The following is a 26,003-nucleotide window of genomic DNA, read 5'->3' as shown; positions in this document are numbered from 1 at the left end:
ATTACCCTTTTAAAGAAGTATTTATGGTGTATAAAGGATTTCCATATTGGCAGACCAGGTGATGCAAACCATGCACCCCCTCACAACTAGAAAAGGGGCTCCAACTGTTTAAAATAAAATCTGCATGAAGGCAGGGAGGAGCTAAGGAGGCATGGAAAATTATGGGGCCAACACTTTGGAAGGAGACAATGCAGAAGTGAGTCTGATGTGTTTCCTCATCGGATACTTTTCCTCACTTGGTGCCTGCAAATCATCGAAAATTCAGCTGAAATGCTGAGGGACTACAGCAGTGTTGGCGAACCTTTTGAGCTCGGCGTGTCAGCATTTTGAAAAACCCTAACTTAACTCTGGTGCCGTGTCACATATAGAAATTTTTTGATCTTTGCAACCATAGTAAAACAAAGACATATTTTTTATCTTTATTTTATATATTTAAATGCTATTTAACAAAGAAAAATCAACCAAAAAAAATGAGTTCGCGTGTCACTTCTGACACGCGTGTCATAGGTTCGCCATCACTGGACTAGAGTCTGAAAGCCTCTTGGGGAGAAAGGGACAAGAACGAACCCTCGGCCTGCCAAGGAAGGGGAGCCCTGATAAACTTGTTTTGGATTGGGACCCCAGAGGGTGATACCCTAGCAGTAAGAGTGAAATGGGACTAGTTTGGCCTTGCAGTCAATCTAGAACAGTGTGCCCAATGTAGCATTGTAACAATTTTACAGAACAAATTTGATAATGTGGTTTAAAGAGATGATTGATCAAGAACAGAATTTTAAGCAAAACTCTGAAAGCTCTATAACGAATACCCTCCTTCCAACTTCATTCTCACTAATTCTTGGTTTTGTGCAGTACGTAAAAGTTGTTATTCTAATTTTTCAAATGGGAGAACAAGACCATGCAATTGAGAGACAGACGCAGGATCAAAACTCAGATTTACTTCTTTTATTTCTTTCTTCACTATGCCAAGCTAGTTCTTCATGACCAAAATACATTACAATGGACTGAAAAATTTTTAAAGGATATTGATTTTTCAATTTCTTACTGACCTTTATGCATGAAAATAAAGTCATTATCATTAAGCACATTTTCTAGGCTGGTATATAATCATTTATAGGTAAAGACTTTGGCATTTAAGATATTAAACATTTTATGAATTATCAAAATATAATAATTAAACTTGTATCTTCGGCATTATATTGGTCATAATACTTTTCACAGTGTGCAGTACTTGAGTCTGAAGATGGGACACACACACTCATATCCCTCACAATGACCTCTTTTTAAAGTTGTCTAGATAAGCATTTTGGACATTTGGGTTAATGGTTGAAAACAACTGCATTACACTATGTTTATAAGCAAACCAGAACATTTTATTTGTAGTAGTAGCTAAGAAAGTGGCTTTTAATGGATAGTGAAAAAAGGAAGTAGGGAAAGCCCAAGATAATAGATATTTCTTAGGAAATAATTTTAATTGTTCAAAATCTTTCACAGAATCTTATGGAAAAGAGGCAATATTAGTTTAGCATTTGACAGATATGAAAATAACACTCAATAAGAATCTTGCCTAATAATTTAGATTTTGGGTTAGTGTAATTTTGCAGAAGTAAATCTTCAAAGTATAAACAGCAAGGTACCAGTGAACCAAATATAAAGTAGTACTAGGTGATCCTTCACTTTTTATGTTCTTGAAAATGAATACAGTATAATTACGAGCCCTTCATAAAAAATGCCTCTTAAACCATAACTTCAAAGTACCTTGAAGAATATCACATTTTTCAATTCCTAGCCTTCTATTTACACTTATCATATATAAGTAATCATGACAACAGTATTATAAATTGTTTTAAAAAAACAAATATTGTTTTTCTTCCTGACTTTTACTTTGAATCCCTGTTATCAGTTACATTTAGAAGCACCTCCCTGTCAAAGCAGTACAAATAAAGGCATTAATTTAGTATCTAAAAATCAAAGTACTGCTTTATCTATGAAATTATGTGTTGTACCTAAAATATGGCAAGGACCATATAAATGTTCCTAGAGACTGTCATTATGAACATTAAAAGGTTTGACATATATTTTTTCTAACAATGTAAAAATCAATTAAAAAATACTGGCTAATCACTATTGGACTGATGTTCAAATGCCGAGTTTTAAATTCAACGTTACCTTATCTCTCCTTAAAGATAGGTTGTTATACAAACATGAGAAGTACAGTAAGCTAAAAACTAAAACCTTGCATTAGTATAGCTAAATTTTATATGTAAAGCAGTACCAAATGATGTAAAAACCTGTTCACCAGAACAGAGCTTCAAACAACAGTGAAGGAACTGTAGCCCAAAGAAAGAAGAACTATCTGACAGTCAGGCTGTGTTCACATGAATTACTTTAGCCCTACTGTTCCCACGCCTCACATGCCCTACCTTAAACAAAATCGATGAACACAAACTAAGACCAAGAAATTCGGAATTGATGTTCAGTAAAATGCAGTTTGGCTTTCTGCATACATGCTACAGAGCTTGAGTTAACCCAGAAAAATACAAATATTCTTATTGTGGTTACAGATCACAAATGCATATTAGAAAAAGAAAGGTTTGGCATTTAATATGGAAATTTTCCAACATTCTAAGGACATACTAAAGAGGCCAGTAATGAAAGACAATGATAACTAGAACAGCAGGCACAACCATGACTGAGATATACTTTAAGAGCCTACAGATTGAAACAAAACAAGCAAATTAGCAGACATAAAATAGTCTCAATAAATATATGATTCTCCCCCCCTTTATCGCTTATATTTTAGTTTTCTTTTTCAACCCTTAAAACCACTACCTGTAAGTTCTAAGGCTGCGAGACAATGCATTTCTTTCTTTTCTCTTCTCTTAATATAATAAATACTAAATGTAACACAGCTTGTTAACAGTATCATTTGAAACACTGTTCTGATACAACTCAGATCTACTTCTTGAGACTGGTGCTATTTTGCTGATTCAAAAAATACTCGCTTTTGCTTATGATGATCTGGTCCTTGGACAAACTATTCACAATGTAAGTAGACTGTAGCTTGCAAGCCTACCTTATTTTTCAGCATCATTAATAGTACTTTACCTGAATGTACAACAACATGAAAGAGGAGCTTCTAAGTGGAATTTCCTAATACTCACAATTTGAAATGGTTTGGAATGGCTGATGAAATGTTAAGGTGTAACTCAGCACACTTACACAGAGGTAGAAGATACCTCTGGCGAATCATAAGGACTGCCCCAGTAAATTAGGTCCAACAATGAAAACGAATTTCAAGATTTGTTCCATTAATAAGAAAGTGTTACAATTAAGTTATGAATCATACCACTTAAGTCCTAAAGCAAACAGAAAACAAAGCCAGTCAAGTTGAGGAGTAATGTTCATGGTTTAAAGCTTATAAGAGGTGAAAATAAAAATAAAATGAGATGTACATAGTTAACATCTCAGTGCCAACGTGCAGTAATACAACTGTTTTATCAGCATGAGAGCTGAACTGATCTCTATGCTAAGACAATATACATGCATTTACCTATTAAATACATATACATCTCATATAAATACACCCTCACAGGAAACACTGACTTTACATTAAATTGCCTTTTTTGAAAACAATTTTGCATTGAAGTACAATAAATTACAATTTGCTGTTGTACAACTTAAAATTCTTAAAACAGTTATTAGAGATGTTTACAAAGAGAATTATAGTAATGTACAAGAGCATTTCAATAAGAATTGGGTGAACAATGTTTAAAGTAAAAAGTTTTTATAACCAAGCTGTACGAACATTAGGGGGCTTAGGTCTTAGCAACAGGCCACTGGATTTGTCAAAAACTGCTCCCTCACTCTTACAACTGAGACCACTGGTAGCACTAGATGTCCTGGAAGCGCCTCCTGAAAATACACAAAAAATAAGAAATGATTTGAATTAAACAAAATACATAAATCATCATCTGATAAACTTCCTTTCCTAATTTTAAGTTCAGACTAAATTTTCCTTTCCTAACTCTCTCTCTTTTTTTGGTCCTGAGGATATTACTAATTTTAGAGAGAGAGGAAGGAGGGGAGAGAGAATCATCGATCATTTGCCTCCTATATCAATCCCAACTGGGGCGGGGGGGGGGGGGATTGAGCCTGCAACCTTTGGTATATGGGATGATATTTCAACTAACTAAGCCACACAGCCAGGGCTCACATGTTTTTAATAGTCTAATATAATTTTCAACCAGAAATGCACTTCAGAGTTCCCTGTGGAAGTTAAAAAATATACTACACTAGGGGATTTTGATTCAACAGATTTGGGTGGGAATAGATGTTTTAAATAAATGTTTTAAATGATTCAAGTGCAAAAAACCATATAACCATTAGAGGCCCGGTGCACAAATTCATGCATGCGTGGGGTCCTGCCAACCCACCCTGATTGGGGTCAATAGGGCTGGGCCGGTCGGGAGGAGGGGCCATGGGTGGTTGGCCAGCCGGCCCCACCCCCGGTCAAACTCCCGGCCAAGGGGACAATTTGCCTGTTAGCCTTTTATTATGTAGGATTATACATTTATTCAACAAAAAATGTACCACATTCAAGACCTAATACTTACTAAGCATGAGTTATTGGAACAGAACCCCATCCTAGTCACTATACCAAAGAAGTAATGCTTAGAGAATGATGAATGGAATTACTAGTCATTGGACTGTGTAAGACTCACATGAGCACTGGGGAGTTCTGGCATGGTAAGTGGTTCCAACTTTGTTTTAGTACTGGCTTCTAATTTTTCCAGTTTAGAATGCATATATGAAGCAACAGCACAGACTTCTGTACAGAAAGATATCTGGCCCCCCTGTATGTCCCAGACACTAGCACTTGGTCATTCTGCCTACATTCTCGGCAACACACCACTGGTCAGATGTGTGAATGACCATATAAAAAGCTTTAAGAAGGATTACATCTTATAACTCTACAGATTGTTGATTTTTGTTTTATTCAGTGAGGAAGACAGAGTATATACAAGGGCTGAAGATATTACCAATAATTCTTAACTGGCTGGGGAAATGTTTTAGCGACTTTTAAAGAGCACATCTATTCATTTCTTCCTTTAATAAATATATTGAAGTTAAAAGTCTCTCTTCCGCCCTAACCGGTTTGGCTCACTGGATAGAGCATCGGCCTGCGGACTCAAGGGTCCCAGGTTCAATTCTGGTCAAGGGCATGTACCTTGGTTGTGGGCACATCCCCAGTGGGGAGTGTGCAGGAGGCAGCTGATCGATGTTTCTCTCTCATCGATGTCTCTAACTCTCTATCCCTCTCCCTTCCTCTCTCTGTAAAAAAATCAATAATATATATATATTTTTTAAAAAGTCTCTCTTCCATTATCTAAGAAAACTACTGATATTTTCAACTGTTTTTTTCTCCTGGTTTCCTTCCTATGCTGCCATTACCTGCTATAAATGAAACCTGAAATTAAGTGAACTAACACAAACAAAGCATGCCAGTGAAAAATCATAAAGTGCATTTCAGAAGTCGTCATTTATCATGTCCTGGCCAGGTAGTTCAGGTAGTTAGAGCATTGTCCCGATATGCCAAGGTTGCAGGTTTGATCCCCAGTCAGGGCATACACAAGCATCAACCAATGAATGCATAAATAAGTAAAACAACAAATTGATGTTTCTCTCTCTCTCCCTCTAAAATCAATCAATAAATAAAAATAAATAAAACCCTATTATAAGAAAAAAGACAAAAAGATACAAATAAGTACAAAATAATTGTGAATATGCTTACTTAATGAGCTATACTGGCTGAGAGTCGATCTTGCTCGTCTTAAGGATGGTGATGAGTTGAGATAACCCATATTGCGATGATAGTCCATTAGCTGTTCTGACCGTTTCATGCCAACTGTTGGTTTCACGGCTTCAAGTCTCTTCAATAAAGCCTTCATTTAGAGACAATCAATGTGAAAGTCAGTGTTATATAAATACTAATATTTTTCCAAAAGGAAAACTATTTTTAGAACCTGAAATGGATGAAATTAAATAGAAAAGACTAAATCACTGTTGACATATTTCAAATAATATATTTTCAGGAGAACCTAAGGCAGTGGTTCTCAACCTTCTGGCCCTTTAAATACAGTTCCTCATGTTGTGACCCAACCATAAAATTATTTTCGTTGCTGCTTCATAACTGTAATGTTGCTACTGTTATGAATCGTCATGTAAATATCTGATATGCAGGATGGTCTTAGGCGACCCCTGTGAAAGGGTCGTTCGACCACCAAAGGGGTCTCGACCCACAGGTTGAGAACCGCTGACCCTAAGGGCTTTGACCTATCCTATAGCTAACCAAAGCCACTACGATTTTAACAACTGATCACAGGCACACCTCTTTCAGATCAGGTTACAATCTTAGAAAAGATGCTGTAAGGTGAAATACATTAAAGCTGAGTTTCTCATAGAAATGACAAAATGGGAATAATAATGCTAAGAGCCCAGGAATGACCATAAGCTTATTAAAGCTACTATAAATCCTCTATCTGGTTATCCAGCAGTGGCTTTCTACCTGCTTTAAATTTCCAGTAATGACTCCAGGCTGACTAGGATATTGAAGAAAGGCCAAGGGGCAGGGCCCTCCCACTCCTAATTTCTACCGACCCAACAATGCTTTTTGAATTGTCTGTTTTATATACTGAAGATTCTGCATAAAATTAGTTTGAAAAAAGAAAAGTTTTTGATGTTAAGAAGTCTGAAAATCAACTACAACTATTATAGAATATAAAGCTTTTTAAAGGTTATAAATCAACTAGCCAAGGCAACACAGTATCTAGTAACATAGTATAATAAGATTCAGCAAGAGTCTAATGTATAATGTTCTTAATTTTATTTTTCTTCTTCACAAATCAGGTGAAAGAGTTTCTTTTGTTTGCTTCTCCCGGGCATCATCGAGAAAGGAATATTTAAGTAGTCCAATGAATTCGGATTGATCCATGGTTCTGTTTTATTATTCTCTTTATTGATTTAAACTTCCTCTGTAGCACATTGAACTTTATCTAAAAAGAGAATGCTGTTCTGCACCAAGATTCATATTGAAAAATCAGCCTCGTGTTCCATCACAGGACAAGTTTTCCTCTGCACAATGTTTTCCTTCTTCCTCAACTTAAGTTTTAATTGTGGTAAAATATACATAACATAAAATTTATTGTTTAACCATTTTTAAACATAGTTCAGTGGCATTTAGTACATGTATGTAATTGTGAACCATCACATTTCCAGAACTTTTTCTCAACTTGGTGTTTTGTTCTTAGCATCTTCACCCCCTACCCCTCTATTCTCAGGTTTCGTCATCAGTGCTCCTGAACAATCCCAGAGAGGGGGGAGAGGGTGGTAGAACAAGTCAAAATATTCAGGGGAAGAGCCGATTAGAAAAGGGTGAGAAGGAGTTATGTGAATAAATGGAGCTTGGAGACAAATGGCAGAGGTGCAGAACACATGAAGAAGCAGAAAGATCAACTGAGAGAATGCAGCCTGCCAACGATTCTTTTTGCATGGAATGCCCTTCCCCATTTTTTAGCCTTCAAAGGCTCGAAGAGTCAACTCCTCCAAAGCCTTTCCCACCTAGTGTTAGTGGTTCTCTTTGCTGAGCTGAGAGTTATGATTTAAACATGGTTCCATTTGTAAAGTCTATGGTCTTTTTGCCATAACACTGGCTTTCTCTCTTCATAGACAAGAGAAGCTGTATAATTTAGGTAGCAAAACCTCCTAAGATTGTATTTTCTCTCTCTATAGTTTGTAGCTGCTCTGAGCTATGTAAGATACTGGAAGGAATATTAAAAATATATAAAATACTGCCTTGTCATGTAATTTATAACTTAGTTTGGAAGATAATACCATTGCATGTCTAAGACATTTATAGCGTAGTAAGCAACTTCCTATGTATCACATCATCAATGTATTTCACTGAGCAGAGCTACATCTGCTGTTTTATCTAATTATCCCATTAAATACTCACTGAGCTGTAAGGAGTGAAATAGATAGGCAGAAAACTGGATATTTTCAGTTACTTACAAATTTTATCTTTTTGCTGGTGAAAGTCTCAATATTTTTTTAACTAAACTCCTAATTTCCTAAATTTACTCTTTTGGTTAGATGCGCATTTTTCTTTTTATATCATCAAAATCAATTCTGAAATAATTTGTCAATAAGGCAAAAAGTAAACCCATTCTGTAGTCCTGAGATGTCGCTTATCAAGTTTACATGCAGAAACCTGGGGATATAAGAAACATGATTTGGCTCAGCTATCCAAATCATATGGAACCCACACCATGTATTAGTCCGTGTGTTATAACTTAACAAGCTAACAAAAATTAAAGAAATGCTTTCAGATAGGTCTTGCTTGTGGAAACAATATAAAAACTATGAAGTATTGATTACAGTATAAACCCTAAAATCAAAAGTATACATACGTTTCAGTCTAGTCATCAATTTACAACTCCTGGGTAAAACTTAAAAATAATTCAAAATGTTCTAACACTTGTAATAGAGTGATTAATAAAATGTAAGTTACTTAGTCAGAAAGACCTGTATTTAAATCCTGGCTCTGCCACTGATTATGTGACATTGGTCAAATGACTTAATAGGGATATTAACAATGAAATAAACCTCAAGCAATTTGGAGTAATAAGTGAGACAATGGGTATGAAGTGCTCAGAATAGTTCCTGGCATAGAGTAAGAACTTATAAATTGAAAAATGATAAGAATGGTTACTTATGTTCCAGTTTATGGTATACAAAATCTTAGAAATGCTACTGAAATCAGATTTTAATTATGAATCCCAAAATAGTTTGTCTAAATATATATTTTTTTAAATCTTGGAAACATTATTCTTTTTGGAAAGAAAAATAACTTAGCCTGAATGCTGTCTTCAGAGGCAGAAAGGTTAAAACAAATTAATGAATAAATAATGTGTTAATGATTTCTGTAGAGAAGAGTTGCTTTATTGTTTCTAAAGTGATAAAGCAAAGACCCTGAAGGACATTAGGGAGTAACAAGTATCCTACAGTCAGGAAAAATCAGGACCATTCCCCTATTTTCTACAGATAGAGTCATACTTAGTTATCATTAGGTTTATTTCTCTTATGGGAGGAGACAACAGTCAACAAAGCAGAGAATAAGGAAAGCCAGACTGAGTGAACTATGATTTTAAGATCTTAGAACAAAGGTACTGATTATTCAACTAATCAACACTCATACTAGATATGAGTGTGCTATAAATCTTCACTTTGTGACAATGTACCACTCTCCCTTTAACAGTTTCCCCATTTAAGAGGTCTAAAATTACTCCTCTAGACTAGAGCAGACAAAGAACAAAAGAAAAAGGATTTTATTTTTTACTTAATTTTTTTTTTTATTATTGATTTAAGAGAGGAAGGGAGAGGGAGTGAGAGAGATAGAAACATCAATGATGAGAGAATCATTGATCGGCTGCCTCCTGCACATCCCCCCACTGGGGATGTGCCCGCAACCCAGGCATGTGCCCTTGACCGGAATCGAACCAGGGACCCTTCAGTCCACAGGCCGATACTCTATCCACTGAGCCAAACCGGTGAGGCCATTTAATTTTTTTTTTTTATTATTGATTTAAGAGAGGAAGGGAGAGGGAGTGAGAGAGATAGAAACATCAATGATGAGAGAATCATTGATCGGCTGCCTCCTGCACATCCCCCACTGGGGATTGAGCCTGCAACCCAGGCATGTGCCCTTGACCGGAATCGAACCAGGGACCCTTCAGTCCACAGGCCGATACTCTATCCACTGAGCCAAACCGGTGAGGCCATTTAATGTTTTTAAGAACAGTCTGAATTTCTAAATTTATCCATGCACTACTTTTATTTTAACACAAGAACTCCCGAGTGGAAACATTATGGTCTACTTTATTGTCTACTTCTATTTCTCTGGATTTAAAATTAAAATAAATTAACTTCATTTGAGCTCTAGGCTCTAATTCTGATTCATTCCACCAGGAATATTACTTCTTCCCTCATCTTGCTTCAATTACCCCCCTCCCCCCCCCCGCCACTTCTTTCACAGCTCAGGAAACTGACATACATCTAAAAGAATGAAATAATCTAATTTCTATCAGAGGGTAAAGTGAAACTATAAAGTACCTTAATAACTCCCCTCTTCTCTGCTCTTTCATTAAAATCATCAATTTATACCATATTCAAATAAAGATAAGAAGATGCGGCTTAACAAGAATATTTCAAAGTTCATGAATTAAAAAACGAGTCCCCTTTTTGGAAATAATAAAGTTCTAATATAATTGAGTATATAGCAAGCACGCCCTCTACTGGATAAATTTACTTTTTCTTTATTTCCGTTGGTAATGAGGGGGGGAGATAGTGATAAACAAATAAGAAATCAAAATTCAACAGAAAGACAGATTAATAGCATGCTTTTAACTCTAAAGCTCAGGACTCAATTGTATACCATATTTTCCTTCTCTTTTTCTACCTTCTCTGCACAGTGGTACTTCTTTGTCTTGAATTGTATTAGTCTAAATACTGGTAGCTTCTGGATTGCTAACAAGTGAAAGTAAGAGTCCTGGAACAGAACTGCTTTAGTCATCATGCCTGTCAGCCATATGAACTGATGATCTCCATCACAAGATGAGAGCAAATGAAGGAATACAAATCATAAAAATGATAAAGTAATGGATGCTGCTTGTGCAGTATATCTGACACAGATATAACTATAAAAATGTGCATGTACATGTGTTTTGACCATGAACAGCCTACCAAGCAGATTTAAAAGTATAACAGCTTAGCCCTGGACTGTGTGGCTCAGTTGGTTGGAGCATCATCCTGTGCATCGAATAAATGGGAAGACATACCATATTTCTGTATAGGAAGGTAATACTTTAAGAATGTCAACACTCTGCAATTAAAATGTAAATTTAACATTAATTCCAATAAAAACTTATAATAGATATTTTTAAATTTTGTTTTAGAGAATATTGTTGTTTTGTAATTTAAATTCCTTTATTGTTAAAGTATTACATATGTCTCCTTTTCTTTTTTTAAAAATTTTTTCATTAGTCATATTTACCAATGGTAAGGGCAGGGAGACAAAGAGAAATATTTAATAACATCCAACACATAGGGATTATAACTAATACTTTTTATTTCATTTATTTTATTTTTATTTATTTATTTTTTAAATATATATTTTATTGATTTTTTACAGTGAGGAAGGGAGAGGGATAGTCAGAAACATTGATGAGAGAGAAACATCGATCAGCTGCCTCCTGCACATCCCAATTAGGGGATGCACCACAACCAAGGTACATGCCCCTGACTGGAACGGAACCTGGGACCCTTCAGTCTGCAGGCTGACGCTCTATCCATTGAGCCAAACCGGCTAGAGCAATATGTCTCCTTTTCTTATAACAGAGGCCCAGTGCATGAATTTGTGCATGGGTGGGGTTCCTCAGCCTGGCCGGCAATTGGAGCCGATTGGGGCCATCTCGCCCAGTCCTGATCAGGGCCAGAGGCCAAACTCCCATGGCCCCTCCCCCCACTGGCCAGCCCAATTGGGGCCATCGGGGTTGGCTGGCTGGCGGGAGGGACCACCGGAAGTTGGCCAGCCAGGGGGAGGAACCATGGGAAGTCGGGTGTGGGAATGCACTGACCACCAGGAGGCAGCTCCTGCACTGAGCGTCTGGCCCGTGGTGGTCAGTATGCATCATAGCGACTGGTCGACCGGTTGTTGGGTCGTAATGGTCACTTAGGCTTATATATACATATAGAATAGATTTTTTAATGAAAAAATAATAAATCATTATGAAGGATAAATGCAAAGGAACAGATAAGTTTTTGGAAGATACAGAATTAGCTTCAAATTGCTACAGTGATGTGCAGAAAACTACCACCTAACCTACTATCCATTAACCTCATTTCAACTTGCTTTGTTGCTATATACTCCTTGCTACATGCAGAGTAACCCTCCTGAAGGATTTAAGAATCTATTAGTATTACAATTTCAGGTTAGTATACAGAAAAATAGGACTGTACTGATGATGAAATATGAGGGTGAATTTTGGAAACTGTTTTAGTAATTGTTAATAAAAGCTTTATCAATTATTTTAAGTTTGAATTTATGTGCTCATTAAAGATTTAATTTTAGTTTAAAACACTATCTGGGTTTAGAATCTTGGCTAAATCACTCACTCTGTGTCCTTGGGCTCATATTTAACACCTCTAAGTCTCAGTTATTTAACTGTAAGATGTGGATAAAAACAGTATCTACCTGAAAGAATTATTGTCAGGATTCAATAAGCTAATATTTGGAAGATACTAAGAACAATGTCTGGCCCGGCTGGTGTTTCTCAGTATTTGAGCATTGACCTATGAACCACGAGGTCACAGTTTGATTCTGGTCAGGGCACATGCCCTGTGTGGGGCATGCAGGAGGGAGCCGATCAATGATTCTCTCCCATCATTGTTTCTGTCTCTCTCTCCCTTTCTCTCTGAAATCAATAAAAATATATTAAAAAAAAGAACAATGCCTGGCATTTAGTAAGAGCTCAGTAAATAGCAGCAATTATTATGAACTGAATTTCATAAAGAAAATAATTGAGGGTGAGGGCAGGACTGGGGGGGTGGAGGGAAAATGGGGGAATAAGGACACATTTGTAATGCCTTAATGAATAAAGAAAAAAATCATAAAAAAAGAAAAAATCATATGCTATGAGTTTTTAATGAGAAGATTTTCAACAGTCCCCACATATATTTCTTAGAACATCAAAGTGTAACTATATTTTTTAACGATAATGCCTTTCATACATTCAAGTAGCAGACCACAAAATTTGACCTCTTTGAGAACATATATATTCTTTAAAACTAGAGGGCTGGTGCACAGAATTTGTGCACAGAGGCAGGGGGTGTGCCCCTTAGCCTGGCCTGCGCCCTCTTGCAATCCGGGACCCCTCGGGTAGGGTCCCTAGACCTGGCCAGCAATCAGGGCCTATCAGGGCTTTCCTTCTCCTGGCTGCCGGCAGCTGGCCCCGCCCCCGCTGCTGCCACTGCTTGACATCTGTGCGATGCTACCCCCCACCCCCGCCACCGATTGCCTCCCTCTATGGGTGACAAGCGTTGGGTGCGATTGCTTACGGGGCAATTAATGGCCAGCCATTCACACCTGCCACAGCGCCGCTGGCCTGGGCCTCCCTCTGTGGGGCGATCGATCGCGGGGCCCCCGGATCAATCACCCCACAGAGGGAGGCCCCACCCACCTGCCGCAGCGCTGTCAGCAGGGTGGCCTGGGTCTCCCTCTGTGGGGTGATCGTGGAGCCCCCCACCCCACTGAATGCCCGCTGACCTGGGCCTCCCTCTGAGGGGCAATCGTGGGGAGATGATGGGGTTCCCCAACCAATCACATCGCACCTGCCTTGGCTGGCCTGGCACCAGTGCGTGTCATAGTGTGGTCTCTGGAAGGTCGTTTGGACGGTCATTCTGCTGTTCAGTTGTTCGGTTGATTTGCATATTATGCTTTTATTATTATAGAAGAAGATTACTAGAGGCCTGTTGCACAAAAAGAATTGTGCAATAGGCCTTCCCTTCCCCTGGCTGCCAGCACCAGTTTTCCTCTGGCACCCGGGACCCAGGCCTTCGCTCCGGCCGGAGCCGCCTTCAGTCTTTGCTGCTCCGGCCGGAGCCGCCTTCAGTCTTTGCTGCTCCGGCCGGAGCCGCCTTCAAGCCCTCGCTGCTCCGGCCGGAGCCGCCTTCAAGCCCTCGCTGCTCCGGCCAGAGCCGCCTTCAGTCTTCACTCCGCCACTTTGCGCCTACGTATGCAAATTAACCGCCAACAAAGATGGCGGTTAATTTGCATATCTCACTGGTTAGCCAATGGGAGGCGTAGTGAAGGTACGGTCAATTACCATGTTTGTCAATTATTAGATAGGATTCTAGATAAGTGATATATAAATTGTGTTAGCTTTCACGGATACAGTAAAGTGAAATAGATTAAGCTAGTGACTGAATACTTCATAGATGATATATACATTCTAGAGGCCCAGTGCATGAAATTTGTGTACTGGTACGGTTCCTAGCAGCTGCCGGCTGCCGCTCCCTCCTCTCCCCTCCCCCGGCCGCCTGCTGCTGCCACTGCTGCCACCACTGGCCGGGGCCTCCCTCCCTTCCTCCGGCCAGCCCTGCCTCCTGGTCAAATTCCCGAACCACCTCCTGGTCAAGAGGACAATTTGCATACTACGCTTTTATTATATAGGATGACCCTTGGACATCATTTCCTGTACTACTGTAGTGATTTAACAGATCTAGTCAAATAGTTAATGGAGGTTTCAGTATTTTCATTTAAGGTTCCCTTAAAATATGGGTTGCTGAAAAAAAGCTACACATTGTACCTTACAGGCTCATAGTTCATCATGTATTTCATGCCAAACACATCTAAATCTATTTTTATATAATTAAGTTTAAATATTGGGCTGTCTTTGGGTTTCCGGTAAGTTGGGTTTAAAAAATCAATACAAATGCATTTCCTTGATGACTAAAAAATTTTTTACTTACCAAATTTTCTCTTTCAATCCTTTGTTGTTCTTTCTGTCTGTTGACAGCACTGTGATATAACTTAGGGGGATGACTATATCTTCTAGGAATCATATTTTTGCTTCCTGGTTTTTCAGCCTGTCTTGACAGTTCTTTCAAAAGCCTCTGATTTTCCCGATCAATCTGTCTCACCTCCTCTCTTGTGAAAGAGTAGTTTCTCCTAGGTGCTGCTGAAGGCTGATCTAAGTGATGTTTCTCTGGTCTCTTTTTATCCAATTCCAGAAAAGCTACAGAAATGAACAATAGAAGGAAAAATGGCTAAAGAAAGTAGCATGAAATATGATGGTATCTGCTTTAATTCTTAAAATTAAAACTACATTTATTCATGAAAAGATATAGATGAAATAATGTTACTGACATCACACTACAATTGTGTAGAAAAAAATCCAGAGGCAGCTTAGCATTTTATGCTTACTGAGTTCTTTGGGAATAAAAGCTATATACCAAACAATAAGAAATGTACATGGTGCTGGTTTTAAGGTAGGTATAATATATGGAAAATGCCCCTGTCAGGTTCATCCTATGTTTCCCCAAGGAAGCTTAATAATTAGGAAGGTTGGAAACCTCTGTTGAGTGTACCAATATAATACTTAGACAGTTTTTGTTAGGTGGAAGGCATACTTCAAAAATAAAGTGTCCTCAGCAATGACTGGTGAAAACAATGGGTAGAAAATGGCAAAAACAAATGCAGAATATTCTGAAACTTTCCACTTAATCTGAAAATATTTTACTACAGTATTTTGTATTGGCATTAAAACAAATACTTCTGTAGAAGTCAAACATTTCATCCTGATTAAACATAAGCCAACATCAATATCCTATATAATAAAAGCCTAGATGGCGTCACACGACGCACTCATGTGATGTTGTCACAAGATGGCCACCACAAGATGGCCGACAGGGGAGGGCAGTTGGGGGCAAACAGGCCGGCAGGGGAGGGCAGTTGGGGGCGACCAGGCCAGCAGGGGAAGGCAGTTGGGGGCAATCGGGCTGGCACGGGAGGGGAGCTGGGGGTGATCGGGCCAGCAGGGGAGCAGTTAGGGAGCGATCAGGCTGGCAGCCAGAAGCGGTTAGGGGCAATAGGCAGGCAGGCGAGCGGTTAGGAGCCAGCAGTCCTGGATTGTGAGAGGGATATCCAACTGCCAGCAGGGGGATATGCAAGGGGTCCCAGATTGGAGAGGGTGCAGGCAGGGCTGAGGGACACCCCCCTTCTGTGCACAAATTTTGTGCACCGGGCCTCTAGTATTGTATAAAAAGTTTGTAACCAAGAAAAATATTTTGCATACTGATTATCACATAAAAGTTTCTAAAACTATTAAGCTTGCTAAATGTTTCAGTTTAAGTCAGTACTAAAATGACTACATTATATCAGATTAGTAATATACTGGCACATTTATTATGTTTTTTACAATATTTTTTTAAAGTAAGCGTTACTTGTTTTTACTTGAGTACCTCTGTTAACTCTTTTACTGTCTTAGCGTTTTGTACTATAAGAGGAAGAGGCATTTTTAACCCTCATCTAAAAATGTGACTGGTACAGAAAATTTAAAACATTTGAGCAAGGTCACAAAAACTGTATGTCTAGCTCCCTATATTTAACCATAGACAATCAAAGATTACAGAAACTTAAAATAAATTTTATTAACAGTGATTTCCTGATATAAAATGATGAAATTAATGGTTGGTAATTTGTTGAAAACCAAATGACAAAACCTGAATGAGAACACATTTAGAAAGATATAGAAGGGCTGAACATAATTATCTTGCTTCTAAGAAATGCCCATTTTGTAGAATTTAATAAGGTTTCTATATTAATTTAGCCATAAATGAAAGCCTTTAAAATTAAATTCTAAACAAAATTAAAAGTATACCTTTTTCCTAATGGCATTTTTAAAAAGTTTTAAAAAGTAAAATAAGGCAATAGCTATAAATAAATTAATTATATAAAGGACACTTAACCTAATTCACTTTAAAAATTAGCATTCTAACTCTGATGGAAAAGTATATGGATGGAGTACTTATATACTGAATCCAGGTATCACTATTATGTTTTTCTAAAGTGGCTAAATGCTCAAGTATGAAGCAAATTTAAATATAGGGGTGGGTTTACAGTATAATACAATTAATAAGTGATAATACCAGAATAAACTATCTCATGTACTCACAACTGTAGACCTACTTTTGTCCACCCCTTATATGCTCCATTGGTTTTTCCGATGAAGATCTAATTTTTTTTTTTTTTAACTTGAATAAACTTTCAAGGATGTAGAGAGCGCCTGGGAAAGGCCCCTGAGCTGATTGTCATCTGAATCCAACGGTGCCCATTAGAGCCATGCCCTGGAAACATACCTTGCCAGAGGCAGGTGTGTTGTCAGCCTGACCTTCAGCTCAGGTGCCAGGGGGTGGGTTTCATTATCTAAATCCAGCCAAGCACCAGGAACAATCACCATTATCTGGGCACACCGGGAAGTGACAATTACAAAGAAGCCACAAGGATGCACATAATCTCCTTTGTCTTGGGCTTTAAGTAAAACCTCCTGGTATTTTGCTGTATAAAATAAACGCACTATATCTACTCCGGGTCACTGTCTCTCCGTCAGAGGACAGCTGCCCCACCCGTCCCCAGCTTTTTCCTTCTATCTCTGTGTCTGTCTCTTTCTTTCATTTCCTCAATCCCCAGACGCTCCTACTCAGGAACCGGACCGCTCTCTAGCTGCGCTGGACACAGAAAAGAGAAATATTTATACAGGGATACAAATATTTATATAAATATATACATATTTAAATTCACATATTTATGAAACATTGTTTTTCTCTAATTTTCTTCAATGAAACAATTTTTAAAAAATCCTCATCCCAGGGTATTTTTCCACTGATGTGTTTAGAGAGTGGAAGGGAGGAAAGAAAAGGAGAGGAAGAGAGAGAAACATTGATGAGAGAGAAACATGGATGTGAGAGAAAGACATAGATCGGTTGCCTCCTGCACGCTCCCGGTTTGGAGCCTGCAACCGAGATATGTGCCCTTGACTGGGACTCAAACCCGCAATCCTTCTGTCTGCAGGCCAATACTCTAACCATTGGGAAACCTGGCTAGGGCTTCAATAAAAGTTTTGTTCAAACTTGTTACAGTATTTCAATACGTGTCCATCATCACTAGAGCCTTTTCTTAAATTATGTAATTTCATTTACTAGAAGTATCACCTTTACTTTCAACTAAGCTGAGATACAGACAGCATTTAAAAACTTTGTGTAACGTTACCACTGAAAATTTTATCTCAAGCCATATTAAGACCTTATTCATATAATAGCTCTTAAAAAAAGAACTGTCCTGTAGGCATATTCATGATCCCTATAAAAAAATGGTATTTTCTTTTTAAAGTGATTTTTTATAAGCTTTTTTTTAAAAAAAATCCAAACTTATAAATTGACAGGTCACATTTCGAGAAATAATAATAAAATTTACTAAATTTCTTTGTCTTCTTTGTGAACAAGTTGTCAGGTGATAAATTAGGTGACATTTTCCAAGTCCCAGTCCTCTGAATCTGGCAGGCTTGTGACTATGTAGACCAATATGATACAGCCTAAGTGTGTCTTAGGAGATGCAGCCCCCACCCCCCAACCCCACCCTGCTCCTTGGAATATTTGTCCTTGGGACCTGAGCCACCCTATATGTCTGACTGCCCTGAGCTCAGCTGCCAGGCTGTGAGGCAATCAAACCACATAGAGAGCCACTATGATCCTAGTCTTTGAGTCATCCTAGGTTGCTGCTTTATACATCTAAGTTTTGTGATTTGTTATCAGAGCAGCAGTAACTAATACAAAATTTGGTACCAGGAACTGGGGTACTACTCTAACAAAAATCTACATTAGAGGGCACTGGCTGAGACCAGGTGACAAGTAGAGCTGGAAGGGCCTAGAAGGGATTGCTGATGAAGTGGATGAAATGGTAGAATTTTAGAAATACTGTTGGCTATTTGACTAGGTACCTACTGCCATTGGTGGACTGGGCTAAGCAGATCTCCACACAGAATGTTGAAAGTATCAGTGATTTATTTTATCCACAATAATTAGAAGATAGAGAGATAGACTAAAAAACGAACCGGTCAGTTTACAAGCAAAATTTAGAGAGAATATAAAAGAGCCAGAACTTATGGGATTCAAAATATACTTTTCCTTTCTACTTCTTCCTGGCAGAAGATTCTCAAAGAACTCAGAGGTACAGGAAACTGAGGAACCACGTCTGAGCAGACTGCGCTGCACTTGGACCTGTTTTAGACCCTGGATTTCGAGGCTGGGGGAATCTTTCGAAAGGAGAAATGTATTTTTGCATTTGGGAGAAGTAGGTAAAAATTATGTGGACAGAGGATGGACTGAAGAGGTGGTTTTAAAACATGTCCATAAGGTATTTGACATTCTTAAGAGGGAGGGTCTATGCTCTTCCTCTCAAATTTGGGAAGGTCCATTACCATTTACATCAATAGAATATGGAAGAAATGAAGCTATGTGACTTCTGAGGCTAGGTCATAAAAGGCGATGAGGTTTCCATCTTGTTTCCCGGAACACTGAACTTGGAGATCTGAGCCACCATGTGAGAAGTCCAACCACCCTAATGCTGCCATCTGTGAGGAAGCCAAGCAACACAGAGGGCACACGTGGGCCCTCTGCTCAGCAGTCCTGTTCACATCATCCCAAACCAACACCTAACATGTGAGTGAAGAGCTCTCAGATGATTCTAGTCCCCTGCCTTTAAGTCTCTAAGCATTGGGGTAATTCATTATATAGGAATATCCACTGATATGCCACCACTTTAAAAAAAATGTATGATAGACAAAATACCTGTGGACCAAGTATAGTCCACAAGCAGGCAGTTTACTTTTTTGGGGGGGGGTGGGGGAGGGGTGTCTAATTGCTCTATTAATCTTTCATAATGATTATGGTTTTGTCAATTTCATCATTGGGTTCTGTTTTGCTTTTATCACACATTGCATATTAATGGCTCTTAAATCTTTTTGGTTTATTTGGTCAGTTTATTAATGTCAAACACTCTTTGTCCCTTTTAGTGCTAAACTCCACTATACACATGTAACAGAAGAGTATAAAAAGCAAATCACGTCAGTATTATTAGTGAAGAGAGTTTTGTCCTTGCCACTCTAAATTCACCAAGCTTCACTTTTAACTCTGCTTCAAGTATTATGTTCTTCAACTGTGAGTCTGGTGCTTCTCTTGATTTTAGATTTTCTCAAATGTTTGGTAACACTTGGTAGTGTGTGAGGACATCTGAGATTTCCTCCTCACCTACTAGAATCCTGTTCACTGCAGCCTGCCAGTAAAGGGACAAAACATGTTGCCAGGGAGGATGTGCTAGTAGCTAATCGCAGTACAGAACCACCCACAGTTTTGCTTTCTTTGGTTTCAGTTATCTGTGGAAAACTGTGGCTCAAAAATATTAAATGGAAAATTCCAGAAATAAACTATTCGTAAGTTTTATATTGTGTGCCATTCTGAGTAGCACAATGACACCTCATGCTGTCCCACCTGGGATGTGAACCACCCCTCTGTCCAGCATATCCATGCTGTATCCACCACCCACCCTTAGTCACTTATTAGCTGTCTGGGTTATCAGATCAACTGTGGCAGTGGTGCCGTGCTTGTGTTCAAGTAACCCTTATTTTACTTAATAATGACCCTCAAGCCATTCACATTACTTTTTATCAATGTATATGTTCTATTTTATTATTGTTGTTGTTAATCTAATACTATGCCTAATGTGTGTATTAACTTTATCACAGGTATGTACATATAGGGAAATAACATAGTATATATAGGGTTCAGTACAATCCCATTTCAGGCATCCACATGGTGTCTTGGAATGTATTCCCTGAGGATGAGAGGGGACTACTGTATGGGCATCCTCTTCCTTATCGAGTACAACAGGGTCAGTATCTTCCTCTTAAATAAGGCAGTTTGCTTCATTCCCTCCTATGTTGTTATCAGTTTAGCAGTAAGTTTAACCAGTTTCTTTGTTCAATGCTTCCTTAATCCCATTTCTTTCTCTTACAATAATTTTTCTTCCCAGGATACATATCTATTTCATACAGAATCTATGCAGTAAAATTTGTGGAGCATTTCTAAATTGTCTCTATTTTGCCCTACAGATTCTTCCTAAACTGACCTAATTTTACCTATACCAAGTATTTGAAACATACCTTCCAATCTAGTCATGCCAACTTCTTCACTGTTCTTTAAATATGTGAGATTCATGCCATAACCCAATGCCTAAACTTCTACATACTCTACTACTCTACCTTTTAATGCTCTTTCTGCCTACTCAGGGATTTACAGCTCAAGGTCAAAGAACTAATTCCAACCATACCCTTTTTTGCTATGTACCTAGCAAAGGCAGGCTTGGGGCAGGGGGTGGGAAGTCTCCCAAATCAGCCACCAAATTGACTTAAGAGGCTAAATATTCAGAAATTCTAATAAATTCTTTCAAGGTTTACTTTCATGTTAGATGTCTAATAATGTTAGTCTACACTGAACTTCCATATATATATATACATATATATATATATACACATACATATACATACATATATACATACATATACATACATATATATATACATATACATATACATATACATATACATATACATATACATATATATATATATATATATATATATATATATGCTTGTGTTTGTTCCATTTTTTGTTAATCCTCACCCAAGGATATTTTTCCATTGATTTTTAGAAAGTGGAAGGGAGGGGAAGAGACAGAGAGAAACATCGATGTGATCAATTGGTTGCCACCCACACACGCCCCAACCAGGGCCAGGGATTGAGCCTGCAACCGAGGTATGTGCCCTTAACTGGAATCAAAGCCTCAACCCTTCAGTTGCAGGCTGACGCTAGGGCCGACACTCTATCCACTGAGCCACATCATCTAGGGCTTCCCTTCTAATATTTTTCACAGAACCACAGAAATCTCAATTTAGAATAGGCTTTAGCAACCTATATTAACACCTCATCTTACAAATGAAAAGACTGGGGCACAGAATAGTTACTGCTGGTCTAGGGTCAAGTGAATGACACTCAGAAGCCTAAAATTTTTATTCCACTTCCAGAATTTTCTTCACCTCACTACATAAGTGCCCAAATTCAACACTGTTTCATATTTCATGGCCCATAATTGGGACACCTGATTTTATATTCTTTCATTAACCTTTGTTTCACATGCTTATTATTTCATAGTTCAAATTTACAAACTTATTAAACTTGTTAACAAAAGTTATTTTAAACCAATAAATAACATTAACACTGTTAACTAGAGGCATCCCTCACTATCTAAACTCTCACCCAATGTTTGCTCTAACGGCTTGCAAAATTTTTTACTCAAAATTCACTATCTGAATCAACAAACTGTTTTAAGTGAAAATGTTTAAATTGAGATGTAGAGTGTGCTGTGTTCCTACCTCAACTGTTCTGACAGGATCACATCTCATGCTCATAATTATTAAATGTGTTAAGCATTATCACTATTGTCTTCCTTACATTAAGTGAATTTATCTTCCAAGGAAGTGGAAAAGGCTGTGAAGAAATCAGGTTAAGAACAAATAGGCCTAGGAAAACCTATATAGTAGTAGTTGAAAGTGATAAAGTGTACTGAGAAATCAATGCAGAAAAGGCATAACCATGTACATATCTCCATCTTGCATGCTTGCAGTTTAGTTATATGTGGGAAAATAAACTTATTTTTGTGGAAAAATGGAATATTTAATAAAGTTATAATATCAATTACCACAAAAACATACCTACTAGAAAAATCAATGCAAATTCATAGCATTTAATACTTAAGCTCAATATACCTTTAAGTTTAATGATTAAATTCAATATGTAGTTTTGAAAAAGAAAAATTACCTTTCAAGAGTTGATTCAGATCCATTGTGTCATGTATGGCTTTTTGTTTATGTCTACGGTCTAAATTGGAATCTAACACTGAAGACTTCGAGGTGAGATCTACTCCATGTTTTTCTTTCCCTTTTTTGGCTGATTTCAAATTATTTTTAAAATCCTCAACATTTCCATACACTTCTTGACTCACATTTTCTTGTCTTTTAACTTTTACTTTTTGATGGTTTGATGTGCCCAGTTCAAAAGACTGAACAGGGCTGATGTCTGGCGTCGATAAAGGAGTGACATCTGTCACAGTGTCTTCAGATTCCTCAGTGTAGTCACCGACTTTTGATTTAGTACTTGTAGGCTGTGTTCCTGCTGATTTTTTTCCTGGTTTACATTTCTGTTTTGGTGACAAGTGGGTTATACCAGAGAGATGTTTCTTTAATGATGGAGATGATTCAGGTGTACAATTATCAGACTCTGCAGTTGAACAATCTGTATCTGAACTTGAAGATGAGGAGGACAAAGAGGAAGAGGAACTACTTTTGGAATACTTTTTACTTATGCCTTTTTTGATATTACTAGATGGTTTAGCTGACTTGGACCGGACATAATGTTTTTTCCCATCATCACTGCTTTCCTCTCCATCTGTATAATAATCATTTTCACCTTCTTTTACCATTTTGGGAATTCTATTTGGAATGGTCAAGTGTATTTTATGTCCTATTGTAGCATCACACAGTTTTTCTGATCTTGAAGAAGTTGTCAATGATAAAGAATTTCTGGTTTGTGCATTATCATTTTCTATAGGGTGTTCTTCTGAAGGACTTTTCTCTTTTCTTTCATTTCCTTTCTCAGCAAGATCATTTTCTTTTCTCTGCATTCCAAATTTCGAGTTTACATTTACTGTATCTTTGTCTATTCTCTCTTTAGGGCAATCATTTTGCTTGCCAAAAACTGAGTTACTTTCACTTTTCTTTGCTTCTTCAAAGTCACTGTCAAAGAAAGAATGGTCCACTTCATCTTCTGATATATCTCTGAAACGATCCATAATAGCAAATATATATCTAAAAAAGAAAAATGTAACCATCAGACTAAAGAGCAATTTTGAAATATTTTTTATTTTTACTTAGTAATTTATAGTTTTTCCAAACTGAGAAGTTTGGGTAACATATCAAGAGAAACATGACCCCAAAAAACACACCAAAAAATAACCCAGCGAAATTATAATGGGGCTATAGGAATAATTCCAAGTTGTGCCAATGATCTGAAAAATAGGTTACTACTTTTTTGTAAGATAATTCACCCTGTATTACAAAAAGTCAAGGGCGAAATAAAAGAATGTGGTTGTTTTTTCCTTTCTCACTTTGATACATGGTTAAGAATACCTTTGAAATTAAAAATTATTTTGTAAGTTTCTTCAATTTTAAAAGCAAATGGTTTCATAGCACACCCCTGAGCTGCTTCAATGAAGCAGTTGGTTCTGAGTGCTATGGCGAAGAGTCTAAAATGTGAATCATGATTAAGGGTTTATAGAACAGGGCCATATCTAGCAAAAGTAATGACAAAGAATGTATTCAGATACTTAGGACTGATATGGAAAAAGATTTTAGAGCTGTTACTTGTAGCTCCAGAGGTAGAACTTGCATCAACAGATGGAGTGCATGAGAAAGCCGTTCTGAGTTTAACGTTAGGACTGCTCAAAAATGGACTGGGCTACTTTCTAAGATTAGGAGCAAGGAGTGACTAGTGGGATGCTGTAGGGAATTCATGCATTAGGAGCATATGCTGTTTCCCGACCCTATGATTATATGAACCAGGTCTAAATCCCAAAGTCAAATGATTAAATACTACTTTGAAATCCCTGTTTTTCATAGCTAACAATTCCCTGCCTTTCTGTCTCCTTACCAGACTGGGAACTCCTGATAGCTAGCTCATCTTTATATACCGAGTGCCTAAAGTAGGATCTGACAAATATGATTCAAAGACTGTTTAACCAATGCAGGAGTTTGGAGTCAGGAAATGTAAGATTGTGCAGTGGGCCCTAGCTGGTTTGGCTCAGTGGATAGAGCGGGCGCCTGTGGACTGAAGGGTTTGATTCCCATCAAGAGCACATGCCCAGGTTGCGGCTTGATCTCCAGTACTGGGCGTGCAAGAGGCAGCCAGTCAAGGATTCTCTCTCATCATTGATGTTTCTCTCTCTCTACCTCTCCTTTCCTCTCTGAAATCAATAAAAATATATTTTAAAAAGAGATTGTGCAAGGGTTCTGCTCTTTGATGTGTAAGCAGAAAAGTTACCTCTTTTGTTTCCCACAATCCTCTCTTTCCCTCCACTCCTCCCCTGACCATACACCCCCACCATACTCCCCCTCCCCTTATCTTCATTGACATGGTTCATGCAGGCCCCAGTAGTTTTAAGCATCTGCTTCCCTAAGTGGTCACAGTTCATGCCAGCAGGTGCATAGCCCAGCGCCTGAGAAACGTCACGTTTAAATGTGGGTTGATAATATCCAACAATACCGTTATCTTAAGGATTTAAGCGCTCAGGATTTAACTTAATTTACGGAAAAGTTATCCAACAATCCCATCCACTGAGCAATCCTTTAGGTAATATTTACTTCAAAACGAGGTTTCAACTTATATTAGGAAATAATAAAAATACGGCGTGGACTTAAAATTAGCAACGGTTCTCTTGACGACACTCTGGGAAAGGGTAAAAACGAAACGATCGGTCCCCGGACCTTCCTCCCCCCTGCGCGGTGCTCCATGGAAACAGGTGACACTCACCGTGGGCACAGCCCCTCCGGTGTGCAGTGAGATACTAACGCTTTCAAGGGTTATCAGGAAAACACACATCAGATCCTGGCATTTTTCAAACTGTCATTTTGTTACTGTGACATTAGGTTTCTGTAGTCAGATATACAATATGGCCCAAAGGTAACCGATTGGATACACGACAATCTAGGCCCGAAAAAAACAAGCAAACACCCGTGTTCAGGAACCGGGGCTCCGTTCAGCACTCCCGCCCGACCCCGCGAGGTGCCCGAAGGTAACGGACGGCCTCACGCCTCAGGGTCCAGGTTCAAGTCCGCGGAGGTGGGCGCCGGTGACCTGAGCCCGGTTCCAGGGCTGACCCCGACTCCCACGCCACCCCGAACGCGACGTGCGGACAGGCCGTGCCCACCGCGGCGGAGGCTGCAGGCGGCCCCAAGACGCGCGGCGCGGCCGCCGACGCTGTGGTGACGCCCGCCGCCCGAGGGGCTTAGCCGGGCGCCTCCTCCCCTCCCGGGCGCTTCCCTACACCGACCCCGAGTGCTCGCCGCTGCCCCGGCTCCCGAGGGGAAACGGATCCGCAACGGAGAGGAGGCTGACGGGCGCGGGAAGAAGGGGTCGCTCGCGTGCCGCTCACCTGGGCGCCGTGGCCGGAGGCCGCCTCTCGAGCGCGCCCGTGACGTTCCGAGCTCGTGCGCACGCGCCGTCGC

The 26,003-nt window shown here is 38.8% G+C and overlaps 1 protein-coding gene across 5 annotated transcripts; it reads right to left on the bottom strand.

Moving 5' to 3' along the window:
- Nucleotides 1-922: 922 nt before the first annotated feature.
- On the bottom strand, nucleotides 923-25,978 carry CFAP97 (cilia and flagella associated protein 97). Of its 5 annotated transcripts, none has more exons than XM_006092674.3 (5): nucleotides 25,931-25,978; nucleotides 22,543-23,588; nucleotides 14,584-14,849; nucleotides 5,792-5,942; nucleotides 923-3,912 (listed from the first exon to the last, which is right to left on the bottom strand). In XM_006092674.3, the coding sequence occupies exons 2-5, from the start codon at nucleotides 23,570-23,572 to the stop codon at nucleotides 3,785-3,787; spliced, it is 1,575 nt and encodes a 524-aa protein (XP_006092736.1). In that variant the 5' UTR covers nucleotides 23,573-23,588; nucleotides 25,931-25,978; the 3' UTR covers nucleotides 923-3,784. The 5 variants fall into 5 exon arrangements, with proteins under 5 accessions (XP_006092736.1, XP_006092737.1, XP_023612951.1 ...); XM_006092675.3 differs by having other exon boundaries at nucleotides 25,829-25,957; XM_023757183.1 differs by lacking the exon at nucleotides 25,931-25,978 and adding an exon at nucleotides 25,309-25,677.
- Between the last annotated feature and the right edge of the window lie 25 nt (nucleotides 25,979-26,003).

This window comes from Myotis lucifugus, unplaced genomic scaffold (genome assembly GCF_000147115.1).
Source record: "Myotis lucifugus unplaced genomic scaffold, Myoluc2.0 scaffold_102, whole genome shotgun sequence".
NCBI classification, from domain to species: Eukaryota; Metazoa; Chordata; class Mammalia; order Chiroptera; family Vespertilionidae; genus Myotis; species Myotis lucifugus.
This window is presented reverse-complemented; position numbering and strand designations above follow the sequence as displayed.